At 46.6% G+C, this 22,857-nt stretch overlaps 2 protein-coding genes across 4 annotated transcripts in view; one reads left to right on the forward strand and one right to left on the reverse strand.

Annotated features, from left to right (window-relative positions):
* The window catches only part of FAM104A (family with sequence similarity 104 member A), a 17,255-nt gene extending 6,919 nt beyond the window's left edge, over positions 1–10,336 (reverse strand). The window contains exons 1-2 of one of the 2 annotated variants that reach the window (XM_030295450.1): positions 9,999–10,336; positions 5,456–5,555 (exon numbers count right to left, since the gene is read on the reverse strand). In XM_030295450.1, coding sequence (XP_030151310.1) covers positions 5,456–5,555; positions 9,999–10,222 — 324 coding nt within the window. In that variant the 5' untranslated portion in view covers positions 10,223–10,336. The remainder of the gene's footprint in view (positions 1–5,455; positions 5,556–9,998) is intronic. The other variant, XM_030295451.2, reaches the window with a different exon arrangement.
* Positions 10,337–10,338: 2 nt separating this feature from the next.
* On the forward strand, positions 10,339–21,133 carry CE1H17orf80 (chromosome E1 C17orf80 homolog). Of its 2 annotated transcripts, XM_030295445.2 has the most exons (6): positions 10,339–10,643; positions 11,209–11,311; positions 13,015–14,511; positions 19,019–19,126; positions 19,690–19,794; positions 20,971–21,133. In XM_030295445.2, the coding sequence occupies exons 3-6, from the start codon at positions 13,041–13,043 to the stop codon at positions 20,991–20,993; spliced, it is 1,707 nt and encodes a 568-aa protein (XP_030151305.1). In that variant the 5' UTR covers positions 10,339–10,643; positions 11,209–11,311; positions 13,015–13,040; the 3' UTR covers positions 20,994–21,133. The 2 variants fall into 2 exon arrangements, with proteins under 2 accessions (XP_030151305.1, XP_030151306.1); XM_030295446.1 differs by lacking the exons at positions 10,339–10,643; positions 11,209–11,311 and adding an exon at positions 11,346–11,462.
* Positions 21,134–22,857: the final 1,724 nt, after the last annotated feature.

Here is a 22,857-nt window from a genome sequence, read left to right on the forward strand (position 1 = left end):
ACTTCAAGGACTTAAACCAGGGGCAAAGTTTCTTAAAATGTATGCTAAAAATCAGACTAACTTTTGAAAGGCTTGTTACTCCATTTTAAATGGACTGTCTTAGAAGTTAATTTCAGAGTTCATTTGCTACAGGATTTTAAACACAACACACACCTAAGTTTCACCCAAACCCTTCCATCTCTAAGGATGCACCTGCTACCCTACAACAGACTGAAGATGAGAACGGGCAAAACTAAGAAACTTAAGATACTTTTTTAAAAACTGCACTAAAGAATCCCACTGTCCTCTAACTTCACACTACTAAAAAAGATAACCTAATATTCAACTAATTCTTATCAGTTCAGATAAATGGATTGAGAGAATCCTAATTGTAATGATACATGGGTTCCCCTGGTTACTTTTTGTCACATCTCTGCACTCCAAGAGTATCCCTGGGATTTTAGAGTTATGACATGAAAACTTTCCCTTTCTAATAGAGACCCCCCCAAAAAAAGGACAGAGGCTGCTCAAAGTAAGCCACTTCGCTTTTCTTCCACATTTTCTCTCTCTGCTTGTTACACTTTATAGTGATTTAAAAATTAAAATGATCTTGGTAAGTTAAAGATATTTTTTTTTAAAAACCCACAAACTGCGGCACCTGGGTGGCTCGGTTGGGTGTCTGACTTCGGCTCAGGTCATGATCTCACCCACTGTTCATGAATTCGAGCCCCGCATCGGGCTCTGTGCTGACGGCTCAGAGCCTGGAGCCTGCTTCCGATTCTGTGTCTCCCTCTCTCTCTGCCCCTCCCCTGCTCATGCTCTGTCTCTCTCCATCTCTCAAATAAACATTGAAAAAAAATTTTTTTTTAAACCCACAAACCTAGGTCTTTGCATTTAAAAGATGTACTGCTTCTATTTACTCAGGTAGCAGCACCTTTTATATCCTATGTAACAGAAGCCAGATTTATGTGGAAACGTCTAAGGTAATTTGTAAATAAAGATATTGAAACTGAAAGCAAAAAGCATTACTACAAATTAAGATAAAATTCAAACCAAAAAGGCCAGCCCCTAAGAGAACAAATTTAAATGTAGCTAGTTTTTACCCATCCAAATAATCGTCCAAGATCAGGGAATGTCACTGCCTTTCCACGGGACCCAACAGGAAGACACAAATTGACAAATGATTTCACTTTTCACTCAATGAACAGAAAAATGAACCTGACTTCTACATTAACAATTCATCTAGCATGGTGTTACAAAAAAATTGGTTCCCATACCAGTAAACTATATATCAATTTTAAAATAGTATCCTCAAGGGGCTCCTGGGTGGCTCAGTTGATTAAGCTTCTGACTTTAGCTCAGGTCATGATCTCACAATTTGCGGGTTTGAGCCCCGTGTCAGGCTCTGTGCTGACAGCTCCGAGCCTGGAGCCTGCTTCAGATTCTGTGTCTCCCTCTCTCTCTGTCCCTCCCCCATTCACGTTCTATCTCTCTCTCAAAAATAATATAAAGATTAAAAAAAAATTTTTTTTTAATAGTATCCTCAGGCCCACAAGTCATTAAATCTAAGTCGCTGGAGTTAAAATTTAAGGTCTTTGTTTCAAACACCAATTAGAATTTTGAAAAAACCATTAGACCCCAATTTCTTCACTTTTTCTTTAGTATTTTTTTTTTTTTTTAGGCTTTGAAAGAGCTACTTATTATCAGGTTGATGATGTAGGTCCATCTGATCTAGCTTTTTAAATATAATTTATCATCAAGTTGGTAACATACGGTGTGCTCTTGGTTTTGGGAGTAGATTCCCGTTCTTCGCTTTTTCTAACTAGAGATCTAAAATTGCTTTCACGCTAATACTGTATCACAGCATTAACCTGGAAAAGTATTTTCCAGCTAAAAGACAGGAGGAGGAAAAATATTCTTCTTGTTCCTATGATTTGAGAGAAGTCTAGGACCTAAGCTGCCTCTGGATATATTTAGCAAAATCCCTCAGAACTTCCGTCCGGTATTCTGTGACACGGCACGTACCATGGTTAGGAGCAAGGAGCTCACCAGCCAAGCTCTGGAATCATCGACCCTGCCTCTTACTAGTTGTGTATCTCCGGGCAAACCACTTTCTTTTTCTGTGCCCCAATTTTCCCATCTGTGAAGCAGAGATAGCACCTACAAAAATGACAGGAAGAAAACGGACAAGTAGACTAAAAGTTTCTCTTTACAGAACTAATCAGGCAAGTCAGTCCACATTCTTCACCTTCACAGTATCTAGGAAGAGAGGCGTATACTATCTTTCCTTTACAGAAGTAGCTGTGATTTACTTCTGGCATACATAATTCAAACACCTCACATCTTATTTCCCGGTACTGGGCAATATGATTACATTAGGAGAAAAACAGAACTTCTGAAAATTAATTATAAAAAACTTTAATTCTCTCTTAGAATTAAAGCAAACTCCGAGGTGCCTGGGTGGCTCAGCTGGCTAAGCATCCGACTTTTTTTTTTTTTTTTTTAATATTTTTAATGTTCATTTTTTTTGAGTGAGAGAGAGAGAGAGAGAGAGAGAGCGTACACGCGCAAGGGGGGTGGGGGTGGGCAGAGAGAGGGGGACAAAGGATCCAAAGCAGGCTCCAGGCTCCGTGCTGACAACAGAGCCCGACATGGGGCTCGAACCCACAAACTGCAAAATCATGACCTGAGCCCAAGTCAGATGCTTAACCAACTGAGCCACCCAGGCGCCCATTTTTTTCTTTTCTTTTCCCCTCACCCTTCCTCCCTTCCTCCCTCCCTTCTTTTTTTTTTTTTTTAAATGAGCATCCTACTCTTGAGTTTGGCTCAGGTCATGATCTCATGGTTCGTGAGTTCAGGCCTCGCGTGGGCTCTGAGCTGACAGCGTAGAGCCTGCTTTGGGTTCTTTCTCTCACGCATGCATGCATGCACGCACGCGCGCTTGCGCTCTCTCTCTCTCTCTCTCTCTCTCTGCCCCTCCCCCACTCATGCTCTCGTGCTCTTTCACAAAACAAACAAACATTAAAAAAAAAAAGTAAACTCCTTCCATATAAAGCTCTTCAAGTCACAAGAAAAAGAACTCTAAAATTACTTAAGTATTTCAGGAAAAACACAAGAAACGGTTTCTCTTCACTGAGTTAGTCTTAAGAAAACTTACCTCACTGGCCCAACCTTAGAATTAAAAGATAACATTTTCATTAATATGTGACTATATGAAATAACAAAATAATCCACTAATGAATCATTTTTTTTATTTTCCTTTTTATACACGATTGTCAAAAAGCAGCCAAGTGCCCCTAAACTTGATATTCTTGTGCTATAAATATAACAATCTATTCCAGTGGTGATGATCCAATCAATTATTTAGGGCTCAACTTTCCACTTTAAAGGTTTTCCCCCCGCTTTTTGCTTCTCTAGCCCTCCCTAGGTTGACTCAGCTTCATTACTTGTTAATCCCCCGCCTCTGGAGAAACAGAGCACAAGCGGCCACCCATGCAGAGAGCCGGTAACTGCTTGGTCGGCAGGGCTGGAAGGAATGGTCAGAACTCTCCGTGCGAGGTCTACCAGGGAGCTTAGATTACCGTGAAAAATAAAAAGTACCTGTACTGACTGTTAATTATAACAAAGGCAAGCTGGTCCATCTTTCAGACCAATGATTACAGAGCAGTTTATCCACTCCATGTCTTTGAACAAGTAAGAACAAGACACATGAACCAAGAGGTTGAGTAACAATACGTTGTTTGCCTCTGTGATACCAATGCCCAGGTTTTCGAAAGGGAAGAAAGATCATTTTCTATGAACAGCAATTAAAACAAAGCAATACAAAAATACTAAGAGTCTTAGTGAAAATAGGAGATCAAAGCGTTTCCTTTTGTTTTTAATGACAACTTATATTCCTATTCTCAGGCATCACCACTGTAAATACAGGGCAAATGATCAATACAGTCAGACCGACTGTACCTTTGAGCTAACAAACCTCACTCAGCAGGATGTGCACACAGACACAAGGAAAGAAACACTGAAGTGGACAGATACAGTGAAAGCACTCACTGCGTGCTCTTTTAACAGACTTCTAATCCAAAGAATGATGGAAAGTCAACTGTCACAGTTTCATCACTGAATGCTCGTGGGAGCCTCTCTAAGCTCTGCTTCACTTGCCCCCTCCAGTTATCGCCTTACACAAAAGCTCAATTACTTTTCTGCGAATCATTTTTAAAAACATAAGAAAAAGGAAAGAAAGCATAACAGAGGATTTTTAAAAGGGGGAGAGAAGTCACAGGAACTCACATCCCCACACAAAAAGATCCCACCCACACTTGTTCATGAACTGCTCCTAGTCGTGTAGGACCTATGTGAGAGTTTAACTGCTTTCCCCCCTTGGGAGAGCTTTGGATTTCTGGTAAGGACCGGATGTAGGTCAAATCCTATTATCAAGGACTGTTTAAAGTACAAATTATTTCGGTGGTACAAAAACTGTGATATGCAGAGCTCTGCTTTAAGTTATAAGGCTAAGGCTTAGGGATCTATGCTGGGGAGGAGCTTCTCGTCAGGGTGACAACTCAAGGGTCACAATTTTCCAGTGTGTAAGTTAACAGAGGCGTCACTTAAATGCTAGCTGCCCTCCTTTCCCTCTGCAGAGCAGCCTTTCAACTGCACCAAAACGCTCCCTGTGGTATGCAGAATGGAGCTCTCTTGTTGGGAACCAAAACTTCGGGAGCTCTTTCCCCCTCACGCCTCTCTCTCCCCACCACCCTGCCTCCCACAGGAGTCCTTTTAGAACACGATAAAAAAGGAGTAACACTCAGGGGCACCTGGGTGGCACAGTGTCCACAGTCGGTTAAGCATCCGACTCTTGATTTCGGCTCAGATCATGATCTCACAGTTTGTGAGTGTGAGCCCTGCATCGGGCTCTGTGCTGACAGTGCGGAGTCTGCTTGGGATTCTCTCTCCCTCTCTCTCTGCCCCTCCCCGCTCTCTTTCTCTCTCTCAAAATAAATAAATAAACTTTAAAAAAAGTAGTAACACTTAAAAATAGTATTTTGCATATACACACATGGCATATTCTGAATGCTTACACAGTTTCTCATGAATAAAATTAAACATGAATTTCATGTGAATGAAAGGAATATACTTGCCTTAAGGATGATTAATGGCTTAGAAACTTAGAAAATAGTTGGTTCTCAAATATCAACCAGACAGCTCAAAGATGAATTTTTAAAGGTCTATGACACTCGTAACAAATTTTGTGCTCGTTTACATATTAGTATGTGCATATATACTCTTCAATGGAGAAGGGTGCACGGTTTCCTCAAAGGGGCCGTGACTCAAAAAAAAAAAAAAAAAAGTTGAAACCACTACACTCAAATAAAATCACTTTTATTTATTCAAAGAATAATTTTAATCACACAAAGAAACTGGGTTATTCAGACTTTGTTCAAGCAATGGAAACAGCAGACACTCTGACCACACTTCCTACCTCTGTGTCCCAGGACTCATGAAAGACAGGGTTTCTACTACTCCTTTTGGTCTGGGGGGGAAGATGGTGGTCTTCTTCATTGCCATTCCTTCTCCTTTTCCTGAAATCAAGTTACGAGAAAAAAAAAAAAATCCGACAGTTGATCTTTTGGACACTTAAAATCGTAAATCACAACAAATGTGCCCTCTCACCCGAGAAAACAGAATTTGCATGCTACCCCAATAGGTAAAAAGTTGAAAGTACACTACCGTTGGGCACAAAGAGTAAAAATACAAGATAGCAGCAGCAGGGTGAGCTTAAATTAGTACAACTGATTTCTAAAAAGAAGCTTGGCAACTTTAAATGCCTACTGGGAATAAATAAAAGTAGGGTGATGCTAATGACTAAGCTTCCAAATTCCACCTAATCAAGGTTATGGTCCTTCGACGTTTCCTGAAATCACAGTTTCAAGTTACCTAATCCTACTCCTCCCATAGGACAACATGGAAGACAGGAGCGGCTGTCGTTGCCCACATACCCCTAAAATCCTAATAAAACTGGGGTGCTATGCAGGAAGATCATTAAAGGTTCATGTAGCCTTTGATGTGCAGTTTTCTCTCATCCCTGACTTCTCCCCAATCATCACATGAAACAAAAGCTCAATGCCCTCTAAAGTATTAGATCATTTTCCGACATTCATTAGAAAGGCTGCTCTTGGACACATTAACTCCATTATTCTCTCTACACCACCCCTAGTATTATGACACGTTACTTCACCAGATTGTTACTTTGAGTCTGGAACCCAGGCTGCTCAAAATTCTCAGGTTTAAAGAAAAAAATTCACACCTTTACCCCAGTGTTCTCAGATGTGCAACAAAGTTTGTATGTATCCTATGCAAGAATTAAGTGCTTCTGGAAGGACTTCTAAATCCCAGTTTAGAAGACAGAAGTTAGAGATAAATTAAAGGAGGTATTATTTTAAGTCGAACTGCCTGGAATTGTGCTGTCCAGGACAGGAGCCACTAGCTATCATTATATTATGATTATACATTATTATAACATATAGTCAGTTAAATTAAATTTAATTTACTATCCAGTTCCTTAGTCACACTAGCTATATTCTCAGTGTTCAAAGGCCACAGGTAGCTAGTGGTCACTGTACTGGACAGCACAGACAGAGGACATTCCCATCACCGCAGAAAATGCCAATGGACAGTGTTGGCAAGAGGCCATTGATACGTAATGGCACAATGTATTACCATGAAAATTCTTAAAGATTCACATTCCCATAGCTGGAGGGAAAAACAGCTTTTGCGCAAGTACTGAACTTGAGCACGTGGCATCTCGTACGGCCACACATTTTCTACGCGAGCAGTGCGGCAAACCATGGCAGGCCCGTCCGTAATCCTAAGGTTTTGAGCTGAAGTCTTGATATCGGAGAAAATTTAAGGTACCACCCCGAGCTCAAGTTCCCGGATTCTGCAAAATTCCTGTACTCTGAATACATCTAGCTTTATTAATAAATACAGATCTAGGCGTGGAATGATGAATTGTGAGTGTGTGGTGCTGATAAAGCATTAACCAACCAGCAAAGGGCTGCACCATTTACCTCATTCCCAGACTCAACTGCTTCTAAGACCATCATTCCTGCTCCCTAACTTTCTCTCAGGACATTAGATCTTACCTGCACATTACTTTGAAGTATTTGCAGGTTAAAAACGAGGTGAAAAGCAGGCTTAAAACTAATTTAAATGGATGTGCTATTACCATAGATTTGAACCAAGAAACTACTATTTTCGTCCAGCTATGACCAGAGAATTTGTTCTGGAAAAGAGCTACAGTTACAGGGCAAGGTCTGATGGAAGGCCAGTTGACACAGCTGGGAAACTCACCAAATGACAGTATGCTGGTCCCCCAACTCTTATTAATGTGCCAGCAGCTGACTGGGCCACTCTAAGCCCTTCTGAGCCCGACCCAAACTTTCTCATTTCCTCACTTACAATCCAGACCGTATCTTTCCAGGGACAAGAAAACGAATGTCAAGGAGGTTGCAAAGCAAAAAGGGCGTAGGAACAAAGAGGATGGGCTGGTTTTGCAGATTTCAACTAAACTCGGGAAAGTCGCATGAAAATATCCCTGCCTCATGATCAGCTGCTTTCTCCAAGGTACCAGAACAGAACCATCTCGTGTCGGGGGCCCTCTCCTCTGGATGCTACCCGATTAAGAATGAGCCCTGCTGTTTTTCATTCTCCTTTTTCTAGGCTCCATGCAGATTCCGTCCTTGGAACAGTCTTCTTTCAACAAAATCGTTAATAATTGCCAAGATTATAGCTTCATGTTCAACCCTAGCCACACAGTCAGATTATAGCTTTCTACATTAGTGCCACAGACCAGGTTATAATTTTAGCAGCTACCATATAATTGATTATGTTCTCCCCAGGCATCTAGCTACAGATTGTTGTTTAGCATCTGTTACTTCTAAGGACGGCTGACTGTACCACTGTCCATCATCTCATTTCTTTCCAATCTTCCTGCCATCTCCTAGAGACTGAGCAGAGAAGAAATCTTAAGAGGGGCGCCTGGGTGGCTCAGTCGGTTAAGTGCCTGAGGCTTGATTTCGGCTCAGGTCATGATCTCACAGTTGGGGAGTTTGAGTCCTGCATCACTTCAGGCTCTGCTCTGCTAGTGCAGAGCCTGCTTGAGATTCTCTATCTTTCCCCTCTCTCTCAAAATAAATAAATAAACTTTAAAAAGAAGAAGAAGCAGGAGGAGGAGGAGGAGGAATCTTGAGTATGGAAACTAGTGTTTTTCAAACTTTTTTTTTTTTTTAAGTAACAGAACCCTTTCTTTCTGTTGGCAAAAATACCTCAATATATACGAGACAAAGGACCTGTTCTGGTTAAAGTGGGGGTTTTCTTGACCTACATCCACCCCTCAATAGCTATCCCAGTGTATTTTATAACAGTCTGAAAAACCACCATCTCAGACCAATGCTTCATCCAGAAACTGGACTTGGGAGACATTATGTTAGCGGGAGCTGGCGGAATCGGTACATGAAACATGGGGTGACAAGGAGGTAAGAAACCCCTGTCCAAATCAAACGGTTTCTTTTATGGCAACGAAGTCAGCAGTATAAACGGGCTGAGATTATTTGCGTACCAGGTAAAAGAAATCGGCTACCAGTATACGCACATTTAGATCTGCATACGGCAATGGATAAAGGGAATCTTTCTGCAGGAAATATTTAGGCTTCTCCAGATACGAGACATCACAGGAGCCTATGTTTCTAATTCCAACAGCAAGTTGGTCATCGGGCCCCTAATTTCAAACTTCGACCATTCTTGTTCTCTACACGAGCAGGCTTTGTGCCCCACTCACTGTGTACCCAAATCAATAATCCAGTGCAGAAGTATGGGCGACCCTAGATTCTCACTATTAGACCGAACAACCTCAAGATGCTTTCCAGAATCTTAATCCCTGAACTGACCATCCCCCAGAGCCGGATCCTTGTGGAAAGACTGCCCAGTACAGTCAGAGCCAATGACAATACAGAACGAGGAAACATCCAGCATAACCTACCGAGGCAATCCTTTGGCCTCAGCAGAGCTTCACTGAAAGTACCGGGAAGTATGAAAAGAGCAGCGAACCTGGAAAGACTGGGGTAAACCTGCTGAGCTCCCTGAATGTCCTCCTTATCAGAAAAATGAAAGTGCAGGACTTGGTGATCTATAGGTTTTCCACAAAGGGATTTTTCTAATCTTAGTAAAACTGCTCCGCTTCATTTGGGGTTCCCAATCCAACTTTCTCCTCCCCAACTGTCTCACAGGGGCGTAAGGAGGAGGAAAGAAAGACAAAGAAATTGCGGTTTGATCGGGACTCTATTCTGTACACGTCAAGCAAGCATAGCACCCCTAGGTCAAAACCCAGGTCCTGAGGTCAAGGTTCAGTGGAAAGTAGAGCATCGCCATATAATCCTACCTCCCGCCTTCGGAGTCAAACGGCTCCGCGTCCAAACAGTTTAGAATCCTGCCTGTTTATGCTATAAGCCACTTTGGTCATCTGCCCTCCTATGTTCACAACCGTCCGGGGCACAAATTCTAGTATCTATCCCAACCCTTCCCCACTGCAGAGCTAAACCCCATCCTTTCTGACCTTGGAGAGACGGCAGCTCCCAGCCTCGGTCCCTCAAAGACGTCCTAGGGGCTCCCTCTCAAAGATCAGACATTCCTCCCATCCCCCCACCCTCCTAAATTTAGGACAGGGAAGCTTCAAGGGCCACTATCTCTCTTCCGGGACCGTTCAGACTGCATTCCAAGTAGGGAAATATAAGAGGGAAAAAGACGGGGTTGGGGGGGACACTTGGACCCTGGCGAGTCACTCCTCCAGCACCCCAGAGACCAGGTACCCGACCACTCGCGCATCCTTCTCTTCCCTCCCCGGGGCCGTAGGGCGCCCAGATGGAGACCCACAGGGCCCACGCTTGCTCGGACCCCCGCTTCGCGTGCTCCCTCGGCCCCAGCCCCCAGCGAGGGGCTGGGAAGGAAGGAGGTCCCTGCGGTCTCACCTGGGGCGGAGGCGCTCGCTCATGGCAGCCGGTGGAGGGGAGCGACGCGGCGCCGCTCCGCGAGCTGAGGGAACAGAGGGTGTTGTGTTCCGGCGGCCGCCACGCCCACCCCCTCGGGCCTTGGCTCTCGCCGCGGCGCGGGTGGACGCTGCCGGCGGTGAGTACCCCTCAGTGGGGACCCGTACCACCGCTACTTCCCGGCGTCTGCTCCGCGCCCACCCCATGTCGCAGCCGCCGTGGTACCGCCCTCTCGAGACTGCGCAGTGGCGCGACGGCGGCCGCGCCGACCGGTAACCCCGCCCACGGGAAGAGGCGGGCTCCGAGTGGGGAGGAGCGCCTAGGAGCTTCTGGGAGAGAGGACCTCATGGAAGGCGGGCCCGAGCTTTCGCCTGTTCGCAGCCGAAAAGTGACGGCATATAAGTCAAGCCAGGTTTAAATTAATTTAAGTTATTTCATAATAATATACGATACAGGTACTTAGTTAAGCACCTATGCGCTAACAGTTTTGTAGAAACATAGCTGAGAAGCATCAGGCAGTGGCGCAGACGGCCTGCGGCGGGTCCCCGACAGGGAGTTGGGAAGCTGCTGGAGGGCTGCGCTGGGGGGCTTGTCGCGGGGGCTTCCGGGACTTTCACACCTGGCTAGGTAAGGACGCTGCTCTGGCTAATTGCGGCGGGTCGGACTTTGTCCTAGTGCCCACGCCCTATGTCTGGGGGTCAGGGGAGGGGGCTTCCCGAGGAGAGAGGGGAGTCGATCGGGTGGCGGGCCAGCCGTGGGGGGGGTGGGGGGCTTCCCGTGGCCATCAGGATGAACCTCCTCGGCGTCCCTGCGTCTCCGGCTGAAGGCTGCAGTGGAGGCCGGCCCGAGGCCGCTAGCTTCCCCACGGCCCCCGCCCACTCCGCGGAAGCGGCGGCTCGGCTTCCGAAAGAGTGCCGGAGCTGTGAGGGAGGCGGGCCAGGTACCGCGGCTCTCAGGGGTGGAGTGGTGTGGGGCGGGGGAGCGGTTGGCACAAGTCCGACCGGCCCTGCGCCCGACCGGCGTGCGCGGCTTTAACTGTCTGCTTTCCGGAACACGGAGAGAGACCTGCGCTGCGAGTTGGCTGTACTCGGTTCAGTGCCGCACCACATTCATTCACTGAGTGTGCTGTCGAATTACTTTTCCGATTGTGTCTTGCGCTGGCTGATAATTAAAATCGAGTTTCTTTTGCCAGACCCAGGAGCTGCGATCGTGAGGCATGGAGATCCAAGAGAAACAACCACAAAATTAGCATCCTTCTGGGGAAGCTCCTGTAAGAAAGTATTTAGGCACCCACGGTAAGACGTTACCACGAGAGGGTGCAGGATCTTCCCAGTAGGACTGAGTGTGGTGGAGTACTGTAGGGGCAGACACGTCTAAGAGGTCCCAAGCCTTTTCTGAAGTTATTAGCCTAAGGCCCGTGGACTGGCTCCAATTGTGGCTATTTTTGTAAGTCAACGGCTCAAAAGTTTGATTATATTGTCAGAGGGGTACCTCCAAAGTCAGAATGATTACAGTAATCAGAAACAGTTTTGTTTTGCCTGAGTTTACATAGGATCCTAAATGGATTGGCCAGGATTATGTCTGTTTATCTTGTAAATGGTTTCAGTGTCACTCTTTGACTTAAGTAGTAGTTAGAAGGTATTCAGTCACAGTGATTTATGATAGCGTTTGCATGTTTACGTTTACAGAAAAAATTCGCTCAACAAATACCATATGCCCAGCACCGTGCTCAAAGAGGTACAAGTGATACATGGTATTACTTTTTTTTTTCATGTTATTACCTGGTATGAATATCACAAAGGTTTCAAACTAAATGAATTTGCTGGCAGTCCATACGCTACGAACGGTGAATGAAAAACTGGGGACCATGTTCCCTCCACCTATATATTATTAGTGCATCACACACACTTTTTTTGAGAGAGTGCGTGCACATGAGTGTGAGCAGGAGAGGGACAGAGAGAGTGAGAGAGAGAATCTTAAGCAGGCTCCACGCTCACCATGGAGCCCAGCGTGGGGCTCGGTCCCACAAACCTGGGATTGTGACCTGAGCTGAAATCAAGAGTGGGACGCTCAACCGACTGAGCGAACCAGGTGCCCCCACATACTTTTATATATATGTGTACGGGTGTACATGTGTTTTACTAATATGGGAAGTGTTAGTACAGCTTCATTTCTCATGCTGAAAGCCTGGAAGTTCTAATATTTTCTTCTTGCACCTCTGTGGATCTTCCCTATACCACTTGGAAACATGACTCTAGTCAACAGCCTTCAGATCTTGGCCTGAATTCACCATTCTTTCCTTAAGTGGTATATTTAAGGGCTTCAAACAATTTTTTTATACTCGTGTAATACCCAGTTGACTTGCTGTAACTTTAAATAGCAAACATTTTAATCTGACTGCTAGTTTGGACAACTTTTTCTTCCAGTAACCGTTATTTATTAGGTTTCAGTCTTTTAGCTTTGCTCAGCTACTAGCTAGGGATGTAAAACCTCTTTGATTGTCTTTTACTGATGATTGGTTCCTAGAAGACTTTAAGAAATGTATAATGCCGGGGCGCCTGGGTGGCGCAGTCGGTTGGGCGTCCGACTTCAGCCAGGTCACGATCTCGCGGTCCGTGAGTTCGAGCCCCGCGTCAGGCTCTGGGCTGATGGCTCGGAGCCTGGAGCCTGTTTCCGATTCTGTGTCTCCCTCTCTCTCTGCCCCTCCCCCGTCATGCTCTGTCTCTCTCTGTCCCAAAAATAAATAAACGTTGAAAAAAAAAAAAAAAATTTAAAAAAGAAATGTATAATGCCAAGCATAAATGGAGCCAGGAGTATTATCTTAAACCAACTATGTCTTCTGTTTCCTATTTCTGTAAGAAATGAATCAAAACATATTTTTTTAAAAAATTTCCTTCGACCTGGGTTCTTCCAAATGAAAGGTACACATGTAAATGAAATATTAGTGTTTACTTTACGAACTCTGTGCCCCTCATAATCTCCTGTTTATCTTTTTCAGGAATAAGAGAGTGATACTCTGCCAGGATGGAAGTGTGTCCTTACTGTAAGAAGCCATTTAAACGATTAAAATCCCACTTGCCACACTGTAAGATGATAAGGCCGACTGTACCTGCTGATCACAAAGCTTGTCAGTCCAAGCTAGCTACCCGCCCACATGCTACAAGCAGGAAAAGACCAATCACAGATTTAAATGACACTAAAGAGAGAGAATTAGAGACCAGGAGTGAAAAAAGAAATACCAAGTTGATAAAGGACAAACCAGAACGGACAGTGAAGTCTTTTCCACTACCGGCCATTGGTTTAGAAAGAGCAAGTAACACAAAGGCAGATGAATACCTCAAGAATCAAGTTCGGTGCTCCCTCAAAATGCTAAAAGATACTGAACCAAAGGTTGCTTTCCAGGGAGAAACCAAGGCTCAGTTTTATGCATCAGAAAATACCACTCCTAACAAAGAACTTCCCAAAGATTTGCCTCCATTGGGGGAGAGTAGAAGTAAGCTTTCAAAAACCAAAGCATCTTTACCTCTTGGCCCAGTAGAACCTTCTTCATCAAATCAAGATAGAAAACCTTCAGCCTTACCCAGTGATGTACAGACCACTTCTCCTGATTTAAGATTGGACAAAATTGATCCCCCAAGACAGAAGCTTCTAGTAAAGTTAGTAGGTACAGCTAATGGTGATTATCGTAGTTCTCCCATGAATCTCCATCATGGGATTGAAAGAGTAAGAACGTCCTTGTCAAGCAATGAGACAGTGTCCAAGGCCAGGGACCACCTCTTAGAAGTCTCTAGTGATGTTAGAGACCCTGAGATTCAAGAAAAGAGAATGGAATCACAATTTTTAAATTTTAAAGTTAGCCCATTAGGTGAAATCCACGTCAGGGAGAACCAAGGGGAAGGACTTGACCTTGGAGTAGAGGCAAGTGGGAGCACAGGAAATGCAGAGAAAAGTATATCTGTGACAGACACGCAGGAACGGGCAAAGAACTTCAGTGGTGGTGATTCGGCCACAGAGAAGAAATGTCGAGACGAAGGTCCCGATTTAAATTCGTTCACTCCAAGGGAGACGACTTGCAGTGAGCTACTTTCTGTATCACAGTCGTATAATCAAAATCTGGCCTCTCTGGCTGTCCGATTTTTTCAAGAAGAGAAAGCAGCAGCCTGCAGTCCTCACCGAGTCCCTGGTGTGAAGGTGTTCACAGAGCGTAGTGAGCGAGCTCCTCTGCCGCACGGACCGGGCTGTGGGCCCCAGGCGTCACAACCTGGGTGCCAGCAGCCTTCACATTCAGTCCTGCTCCACGCCTCTGACAGCCCCTTCAGTCAGGTGGGGGTTGCTGGCAGGAAGGGCCTCTCAAGCTCCCTGGGCCTGGAGTGGTTTCCAGAGCTCTATCCTGGTTATCTTGGACTGGGGGTGTTGCCAGGGAAGCCCCAGTATTGGAATGCATTGGCCCAGAAGCCTCAGCTCATCAGTCCCCAGGGGGAGAGATTCTCACAAGGTAAGCGTGCTCGTTTTCGAGGACCCTCCAGCCCCTCCGAACAGCTCTGTGCCTTTTGCCTTAATCAGGTTCAGAGCACTCCTGCTTTCTCTCAGCTGACTTGTACCCAGGCGTTCCAGTATGCCAGACTCAGTCGTGTTCTGAACACACTTATTCTTGCTCCAGAGTGCTTTACCACTGTCCCTTCCCCTGCACCCAGAGTTGACGGTTGGACTAGGCCAGGCTGGCTGGTGGCATTGATCACTCGAGTTTCCCCACTGGGCGGGGGCGTGGCCAGTGGGTATGGGGCAGGGATTCAAACTGTCTTGAGAGACTGGGTGAGAGGTTAGGGAAGGAGAGAGGACTGTGAGGGGGTCTCCTCAGAAGCTGTCCAGAGGCTCCTTGCCCGTGCCCGGAATGGGTTAAGTGGCCCCACAGAGCCAGGAAATTCTGGCATTTCGGGGATCCTCACTTCTTCCTGCAGAACCTTACTTTTAGTTATCGGACTGCCTCTCTAATTACAGTATGTAACATTTCTTCATTTTCCTCATCGGAGAGCTTTAGATTTTTTTCTTTCAAGGTTTTCTAGAAGCATAGTTCATTTTTTTATTTTAGTTTTTTTAAGTTGATTTGTTTTTGAGAGAGACAGAGTGGGGGGGGGGGGGGCGGAGAGAGAGAATCCCAAGCAGGCTCCGCACCACCCATTCGAAGCCTGATGTGAGGCTCGAACTCAAAAACCATGAGATCATGACCCGAGCCGAAACCAAGAGTCGAATGGTCAACTGACTGAGCCACCCAGGCACCCATGGCAGCACAGTTAGTTTAACGTAGCATCCATCTCGGGTGTGTGTGTGTGTGTGTGTGTGTGTGTGTGTGTGTGTGTGTAGTATTCATTGGTGCTTTTAGGTTGGACAGGAGACCTGTAGCAAGTCAGAATACCTTTGCACCTGAAAATCCTGTAACCTCTTCCTAGAGACGTGTTTTCCCTCTCTGGTATATTTTGTAAATTATTCGTATTCACCAAACCCCAGGTTGTCCGGTGTGAAAAAGCATTTTCTTTTGTATGGTCATTATTCCTTTCTAAAGGTTTCAAAGCGGAAGTATATCAAGTGAAGTGTAGTGCTAGCTAAAGCTACAATTTTCTTCCACCCGCTGTACAAACACTCCTAACATCAGGCGCTCTCTACAAAGTTGTAGTCTGTCTCGAGGCCAAAGCCGTGCTCGCAAGCCCCTTTTCCATGTTAATACAGAAATGATATTAACGTCTGAGTTTGTTGATCTCAGGGTGCCTCTTCCGTCCATTTTCTTACTATGGCCCCGCCACTCTGAGAGGTGGGCAGTGATCTGTATCTCTGCTTTGCAGATGATAAAACAGACACAGAGAGAACATGTGACTTGTCCAAGGTCAGGTTGCTGTAAACGGTAGAGCTGCCAGAGAACACAGTCTCTTCAGACCAAGCTTCACCCTTTCCACCAAACCGTGTTGCAGAAAGTGCACCAGAACCAGAAACACGGGGGTCGGTCAGCTGTCTCTACTTCCTTGTGGTTGGCATCACGTAGGCACGCGCACAGCCCGTAGCAAATCTCTCTGGCAAGTAGGACTTCTCTGGTTCCTGTGCTGTCTCTTACAGTGCTGAGGAGAGTCTCTGGTGCACCCACTTCTCATTTTAGAGGGAAAGGGGAGGAGACTGACATTGGTCAGATGGTGACTGGATCGGCCTCTGCTAGGTACATTACTACCTCATTCAACCCTCATGACAACTCAGGTGACTGTCAGCGGTGTCCCCGTCCCACCGTCTTTTATGGGCAAAGAACCTGAGCCCCGGACATCTTTTATTTATTTATCTATTACGTTGAGAGAGAGGGAGAGAGAGAAACTCAAGCAGGCTCTGCGCTGAGCATGGCTGATGCGGGGCTCCAGCTCACGACCATGAGATCATGGCCTGAGCCCCCCGGGCGCCCCATGACCCCCAGACATCTCGAGTGACTTGCCCGTGTTCGTCCAGTGAGTGGTGGTCGGAATTCAAGTCTGGATCCATCTGACTTATCTACCCCTGGTCTTCATACTGTGCACTGGGCTTACTATTCGGGGCAGTTAGTGGTTGCTGTCATTTTTGATGTAAGTTATCCGTTGACATGCTCACTTTAGTGGGTCCCAAGAATATAGTGATAAGAATAAGGTAAGGGCTACATACAGTGACTAATCGGACCACCTGGCTTGCTTGTGAGATTGAATATGGGGGAAAAAATACAAGGTTTTTGTCAACAAGAGTTTCTCCAGAAGAGTGGCGAGGAGCTATTTTGTTCCCTCGTGTTGGTCCCGGTCTACAGTACCGTCACTAGCTTGGGCAGACTGGTGGCTCTGAGGACGCGGCTGAGTCGGGTTTCTGTAAGTCAGGAACGAGAAGTAGGCTTACTTATGGAGCTCGGCAGCATTAGGAGCCGAGCCGTCTTGTGAGGTTTAGTGAAAAGGATTTGCACAGACTTACTACCCCAAAAAAGTAGTTTTCCCAGCATTAGAGAAAATAGACTTTAGAAGTTCAAGATTCAAATCTCGGGAGACTGAGCAAGTACAAGGGGCTGACAGTCCTCAGCAAAGAAACTGGAATTGGTTTCCTTTGTTCAAAGGAAAGCCTTGTGAGCACTTCGCTGGGGTGCTTGGCTGAGCTCTGGCCAGATGTCGGTGCCTTGGCTTCTGGGACTGAGAGTTGAAGAGCTCTAGGCCCAAATCAGGACAACCTGATGATCCCATATAGGATTAAAGATTCTTAGACCTCATCCCTAAAGACTGATTCTGAAGTCAGATCTAAGAATCAGATTTCCAAACGTTTCCAAAGTTAAGAGTACTGCAGGTGTTGGGAAGGCCACTGGCGGCGGGGAGGGGGGCACTCAGACCCTGTAGGGGGTGTTGGCAAACAGATGGTGGGGGAGGGAGGAGGAGGTTTGAATAAAACAGTTCCTAGAAATTGGCCGGTGGGGATAGTAGAAAGTAAAATAGGGAAACCTGATCGGGTCATGGGTTTTCGGAGACCCAGAAACAACTTCATAAGCCTCTTCTCATCTTTAAACAGTGTTTCCGCCAATAGGGTGTCCGAGTGACCTGTTTGAGATGGGACACATGTGATGAAGGGGCTCAGAATAGTTAGGATCAGAGCAGAGCAGGAATATGACACGTCAGGATTAGATCTTCTAGTAGCCAGAGGCGGCCATGTGAGGGGACAGGTGACAACAGCCAGAGACTGGGGGGGGGGGGGGGAGTCAGGTCACAGGTCTGGAATTCCAGCCAGGTCAGAGGGGTGATAGGAAATGTTAGAGGTACCAGGGATGGTTCCAGCATTTATGTTAGAGAGTGGAACTGCTGTCACTAGGTTTGGGATAATAAGGATGTCTACACTGGCAGTGGGTCCAGGACAGTGTCTAGAGATGGCAGTGGAGCCAGGCCAAGAGGGGTATAGATCAGAACCCAGGGCCCCTGGACGACGGGAAGGACGACACTAAAGAACTCTTAACCACCTCCGTGGGTTCTGAGCTGGCCTCTCCTGGACCTCGGGCTGCTTTTGTATCCCAGCCCAGGGCCCGAACTGATGTCATTCACACAAGTTTGACTGAACCCTTAGTGGAGGAAATGGGCTACTGGCTGGAGAGGGGACAGAGTGGAGGGGCCGCCCCGTTCCTGACACGGCAGGGGAAGTGGTTTTACAATTGCAGTTGTCACAAAACTGCCTCTTCCCGTCTCTTTTCAAACTTTTTCCAAGAAGAATGGGTTGTGTCACGCTTTGTTTTTTCAAGAGACTAATCTTCACCTTGTGAAATAATTTTCTGGGTAATTTCTTGAAAGCCAGTCTGGTTTGTCTCACTTAATATGATCATTTGGTTAGTATGTTTACCTCCGCAGCAACTTTTACCACATCTGCTAAACTTGTTGTAAATATTCCCTTGTTTACCCTTTCTCCCACTGAGCCAAACCAAGAGCAGAGAACCAGCAATAGTAGACATTCCCTGCCTATCTTTAAACAGAAAAACAGGTGCAGGAAAGATGTAAATGGAGAGCATAAACCCTCCTTTCTGGTTGTACGTGAGTTATTCACATGTTGAACAGAACTGTTTGCTGTTAGCAGTGGGGTGATAGAGCACACGTGTTGACCCTAGTAGATATAGTGAGGAGTAGCAGTAGTTAGTATCATGGTAGAAAGTCCTGCCTTCTGCTAAAACATTGCAAGTGGTAGAAAACGTAGACAGTTCATTTCATTAAGCACACGCACATGGAAGGGCTGCAGGGTGTATTCATGAGACCAAAAATGTAGCTAGATCCTGATCCCCAGGGGCTCCCTCAGCCTTTTGCAGAACCTCTTTCGGGGAATAAACCGCCTTGACTTTCAGCACTTAGTTCACTGCAGCCCCGTACACAGTAATCCGGCTGTTTAGAGATCCTCCCCTCAGCCTGGCCCTGGGAACCCCGGGCACTGAGGATCGGGAAAGAGACCGAATCTAGATGAACTGTCACAGTGACTTCTGTTTGGAACCGTAGTTCCTTTGTTGGAAAGAAGCTCGACTGCTCTCAGGAGTTTGGGACCCCCGACCAGACTTACACCCTCCAGCTCGTCTCTGATGAGGCTCTTGGGAGCTGTCCAGAAAGGTGAGCTGGAGTCATTGACTGTTGGGTTTTGTTGCTGGTTCCAAGCATTTGGAGAAGTTTCTCTTACTTTAGCCCTGATGGTTACAGCAAGGCTAAGGAAAAGAGAAAAAGAGACAAAACATGTAGGCCCCCTTCCCTTGGTCGGTCTGTTTTCACCGTGGAGTCTGACGTCAAAGCCAGTAGGAGAGCGGCTGCCATTACGGGCCAGCTTTCCTGTTGGTGATGTCTCCCCTGGCCACCCCCCCCGCCATTTCTCCCCCGCTTGCCTGGATCGTCCCAAAGCCAGGAGGGCTCTACGACTCAAGTTCACCAGGCGTGTTAACCTGCCCACTCGAGATTCCGACCAAACTCCCAAAACAAGAGTAACTCAACTTGTTAAAATTAAGGTCTTCCACCTTTGGGCCTTTTCGTCTGTGTAAAAAAAATACCCGTGTGGTGTTGGCGAGGATTCTGTGACTTCAGTTCCATGGCCCAGGCCGACTGGGATAACTTGAATATCCGGCAGGTCGCGGCCCCCTAGTTCCAGTTCACCATGGCAACCAGACGTGTTTCTCTCCACACAGGCTGGGTCAGGTGCAGCACCACCGTGAGGACTGGAGTTGGGGGCGTCACCATGCTCTTCACGGGGTACTTCGTCCTCTGGTGCAGCTGGAGTTTCAGGCATCTGAGTAAGCTTTTTGATACTTTGAGCCTAAAATCACAGGCCTCGTCCCATTACGGGGACCTCCGGGGGATTCTCCGAATTACTTTGTTTTTGTTTTACAGTTTTGCGTTATCTGACACGGCCCAGTGACTGAGCCACTGCCTGAGGCTCTGGGGGTTTTTTTATTACGGGTTTTAGTTAGAATGACCTTTATAAGATTGGACTAGACTTTACGTGATTGCTCCTGTGCTCCCGTGTGAGGTTCTCCCTGGAGATGTGCTGGTCTTGTGCTTTGTCCTTAAAGCTGTTTGCCTGCCAGATCGGCGCCCTTCTTAATTCCCACCTGAGAACTGCCTTTCAGCATTGAAACCAAACAGTTTATACCCCGAGAGAGAAGGAGAAACAATACGGCGGTCAGTCTTGTGTGTGCGGGTCACAGGAGTCTTAGTTAACGTTACTTTCCGCATTGAGAACACAAGCATCCTTCTAGCTGATTTCAGCCTGCCTCGGGCCTTCACCAGGAGGACAGCGTCTGAACTCCACCTCTCTTTTCAGTTCAGGTTAACTTCTCTCATTTTTTTTACAATACCGCTTCATAAAAATACATTTTTATAAGTAAAAACTTTTTAAAGACGTTCTATATAGGAGGATATCCAAAGAGCCCAGCAGTTTTCCACAATTAAAAAAGAGTCCAGACCCTTTCTGAAAACTTGGGGTGTAAAAGTACAAGATGACCGTGAACCCCAGTAGCATTCACAAATGGTCGGTAGGACTTCTAAAATACCAGCACTTGACTCTCATTGGAGGTTTTCACGCAGTCGGTGCCTAGGAGGCCGGAGAGCAGGTCAAGCGGCAGCCGGACGCCTGCCCGCTGGTGGGGGGCTGGTAGGTGGGGTGTCACACACTCACAGGGGAGAGGAGGTTCCTCCTGGTCAGCCCTGCGCATGCGGAGACCCCCCCAGCCCTCAGCTGCTTCCCCAGGGAAAAGGCCTCCCCGGAAAGGTTTACCTGTCTCAGAGGGCTCAGTTGGTTGATACCCGAGGTGGTTTTTCAGATCTTTGAAGAAAGCAGAGCAGAAGCTCCCGATGGCGCCTAAGACTTTATTTCTGAATGTGTGGAGTGATCTGCACAGGCAAGAGACAGAAACTGTCCTCGGCAGTGGCCTCCTGGCTTCTTACCGCTTCTCTCTGTTTATCCAAAGAGCTGCAGCGCTGGCGTAAGTAGTGACCCGGACACCACGTAAGAAAGCTCTGAGACTCGGGGAGCACGGCGAAGACCACTGCGATGCGGATCGAGCGGTTTAGACTGGTATTTGGGGCAGGGAGAGGGCGTGAAAAGAATAAAGTTACTGGATTCTGAAACCATGATATGCGGAAGCCGTCCCTTCACCGTGGACAGGCCTGCGTCTGTGTGGCCATGTCTTCGGCTGGCTCTCCAGAGTGACAGAATCCTGAAAGCCTTCGGTCTCTTGGCCTCTTAAGGCTGATGGTGGTCAGGGAGGCAGGAAGATGACAGAAATTTTTAAAGAGTTCTTAACTTGCAGTCAATAATATCTCACTTTTAGATCTTTCTCCCTAAAAGTATTCTCTAAGCTTTGGCATTTTACAGTTGTTCTGCACGAGATACCAGGCTACATACGCCCTGATACAGGTTAATATCTGAAGTGGCAGGAAATCTGCCTCCCATCGTGCCTTTTGGGGTCCTGGACACCTTGGCGGGTGTGAGAAACATAAAAGCAAAGTCAGGGGGATACAGAGTTGCAGGTGGGTCTGTGGAAAATCCTTAAATATATTTAAGCTGATGAAAATGAAATCGCACACTAAACAGAATTGTTGAAGCACTTTTTATACATCTTGAGTATAACAGCAGATGGTTTCTGTTGATCATCTCTTCCTGGAAACTTCAGAATCCCACCCATCCCTTCCTGAGAACTTCAGTGAAACACTCGGACGCTCCTTTTACTTTGTCAGGGTTGTTGGGTTTTCCGGGTCTCTTCCCCCATCAAAATATTCAGTGTCTTTCTAAGTTTGTGACTTCTGCTTTGGTGGCTTCCTCGCCTGGTTACTGACAGATAGAAAAGGCTTAGAGGAAACGTAATCCAGATTGTACAGAGAGCTGTTTCTCCAATCCCTTTTCCAACATGGGGGTTGATTATATATCATAGACGTGTTCATATCTACATGTTTGTTTTATACACACACACACACACACACGTGTATTTTAGCTTTGCTTGGGATATTCTCATGCCAAATACAGGAGGTTAGTCTCTTTCATCCCAGCTCTTTCCAAACTACAGAAAAAGCAGTGTGCTGTTCCGAGGCCAGCATTTATTTATTTGCACGTCTCTTCTCTCTTCTCAAAACTTGAATTCTGGCTCTATCTTTGCTTTATCTGCCTTTTCTCTTCCCAGTCCCCTGTCTCTCTCCCCTTCTAATTATCCCCAGTGGGAGTAATTTAATCCCGCATCAGTTTCTCCTGGTTGGGGAAAAGGTACACTAGAATTCCCCAAAAGGAAAAAATTCAGGGTTGAGGAGAGAAGAGCATTTGTATTACTGAGGACTTCATTGGAATTCCAAAAACAGGATCTTTCCTTTTGAAAGGGCTTTGTGGCCATTCTTTGCAAATGTGCTTTAAGGGAGACACTTGGGCGGGGGATGCTCCCTGCACTTCCCCCTTTGTCCTTAGTCCAGGTCGGGAACTGTCAGGGAGTCAAGGTAGAAGAGAATGCTGCCCGCCTGGGATGCCGTCTTGCCCCAAACCCCTCAAGCAGCTGCGTAGTGGCCTGATCCAGCCCACTCCCTGTTTTGTAAATAAGGTCTTCCTGGAGCACAGCCCTGCTCCTTCTGTTAAGCGTGGTCTGGGGCAGCTTTTCTGCTCTGGTGGCAGAGCTGAGTAGTTACAGCAGAGACCACGTGGTTTGCAAAGCTGGAAGTGTGTGCTGACCCTGCCCTGGGGGAGCGGGACCCCCTTCCCGCCCCCCTCCCCCGCATGTGGAGTAGGTAAGGCCACGAGCCCCTGCATTTGGAGCGTTTGGAACGTGTAAGGCAACTTGGGATCCCTGCTCTAAGACAGTTTGGGTTGGGAAACA

Source organism: Lynx canadensis, chromosome E1 (genome assembly GCF_007474595.2).
Source record: "Lynx canadensis isolate LIC74 chromosome E1, mLynCan4.pri.v2, whole genome shotgun sequence".
Taxonomy (NCBI): domain Eukaryota; kingdom Metazoa; phylum Chordata; class Mammalia; order Carnivora; family Felidae; genus Lynx; species Lynx canadensis.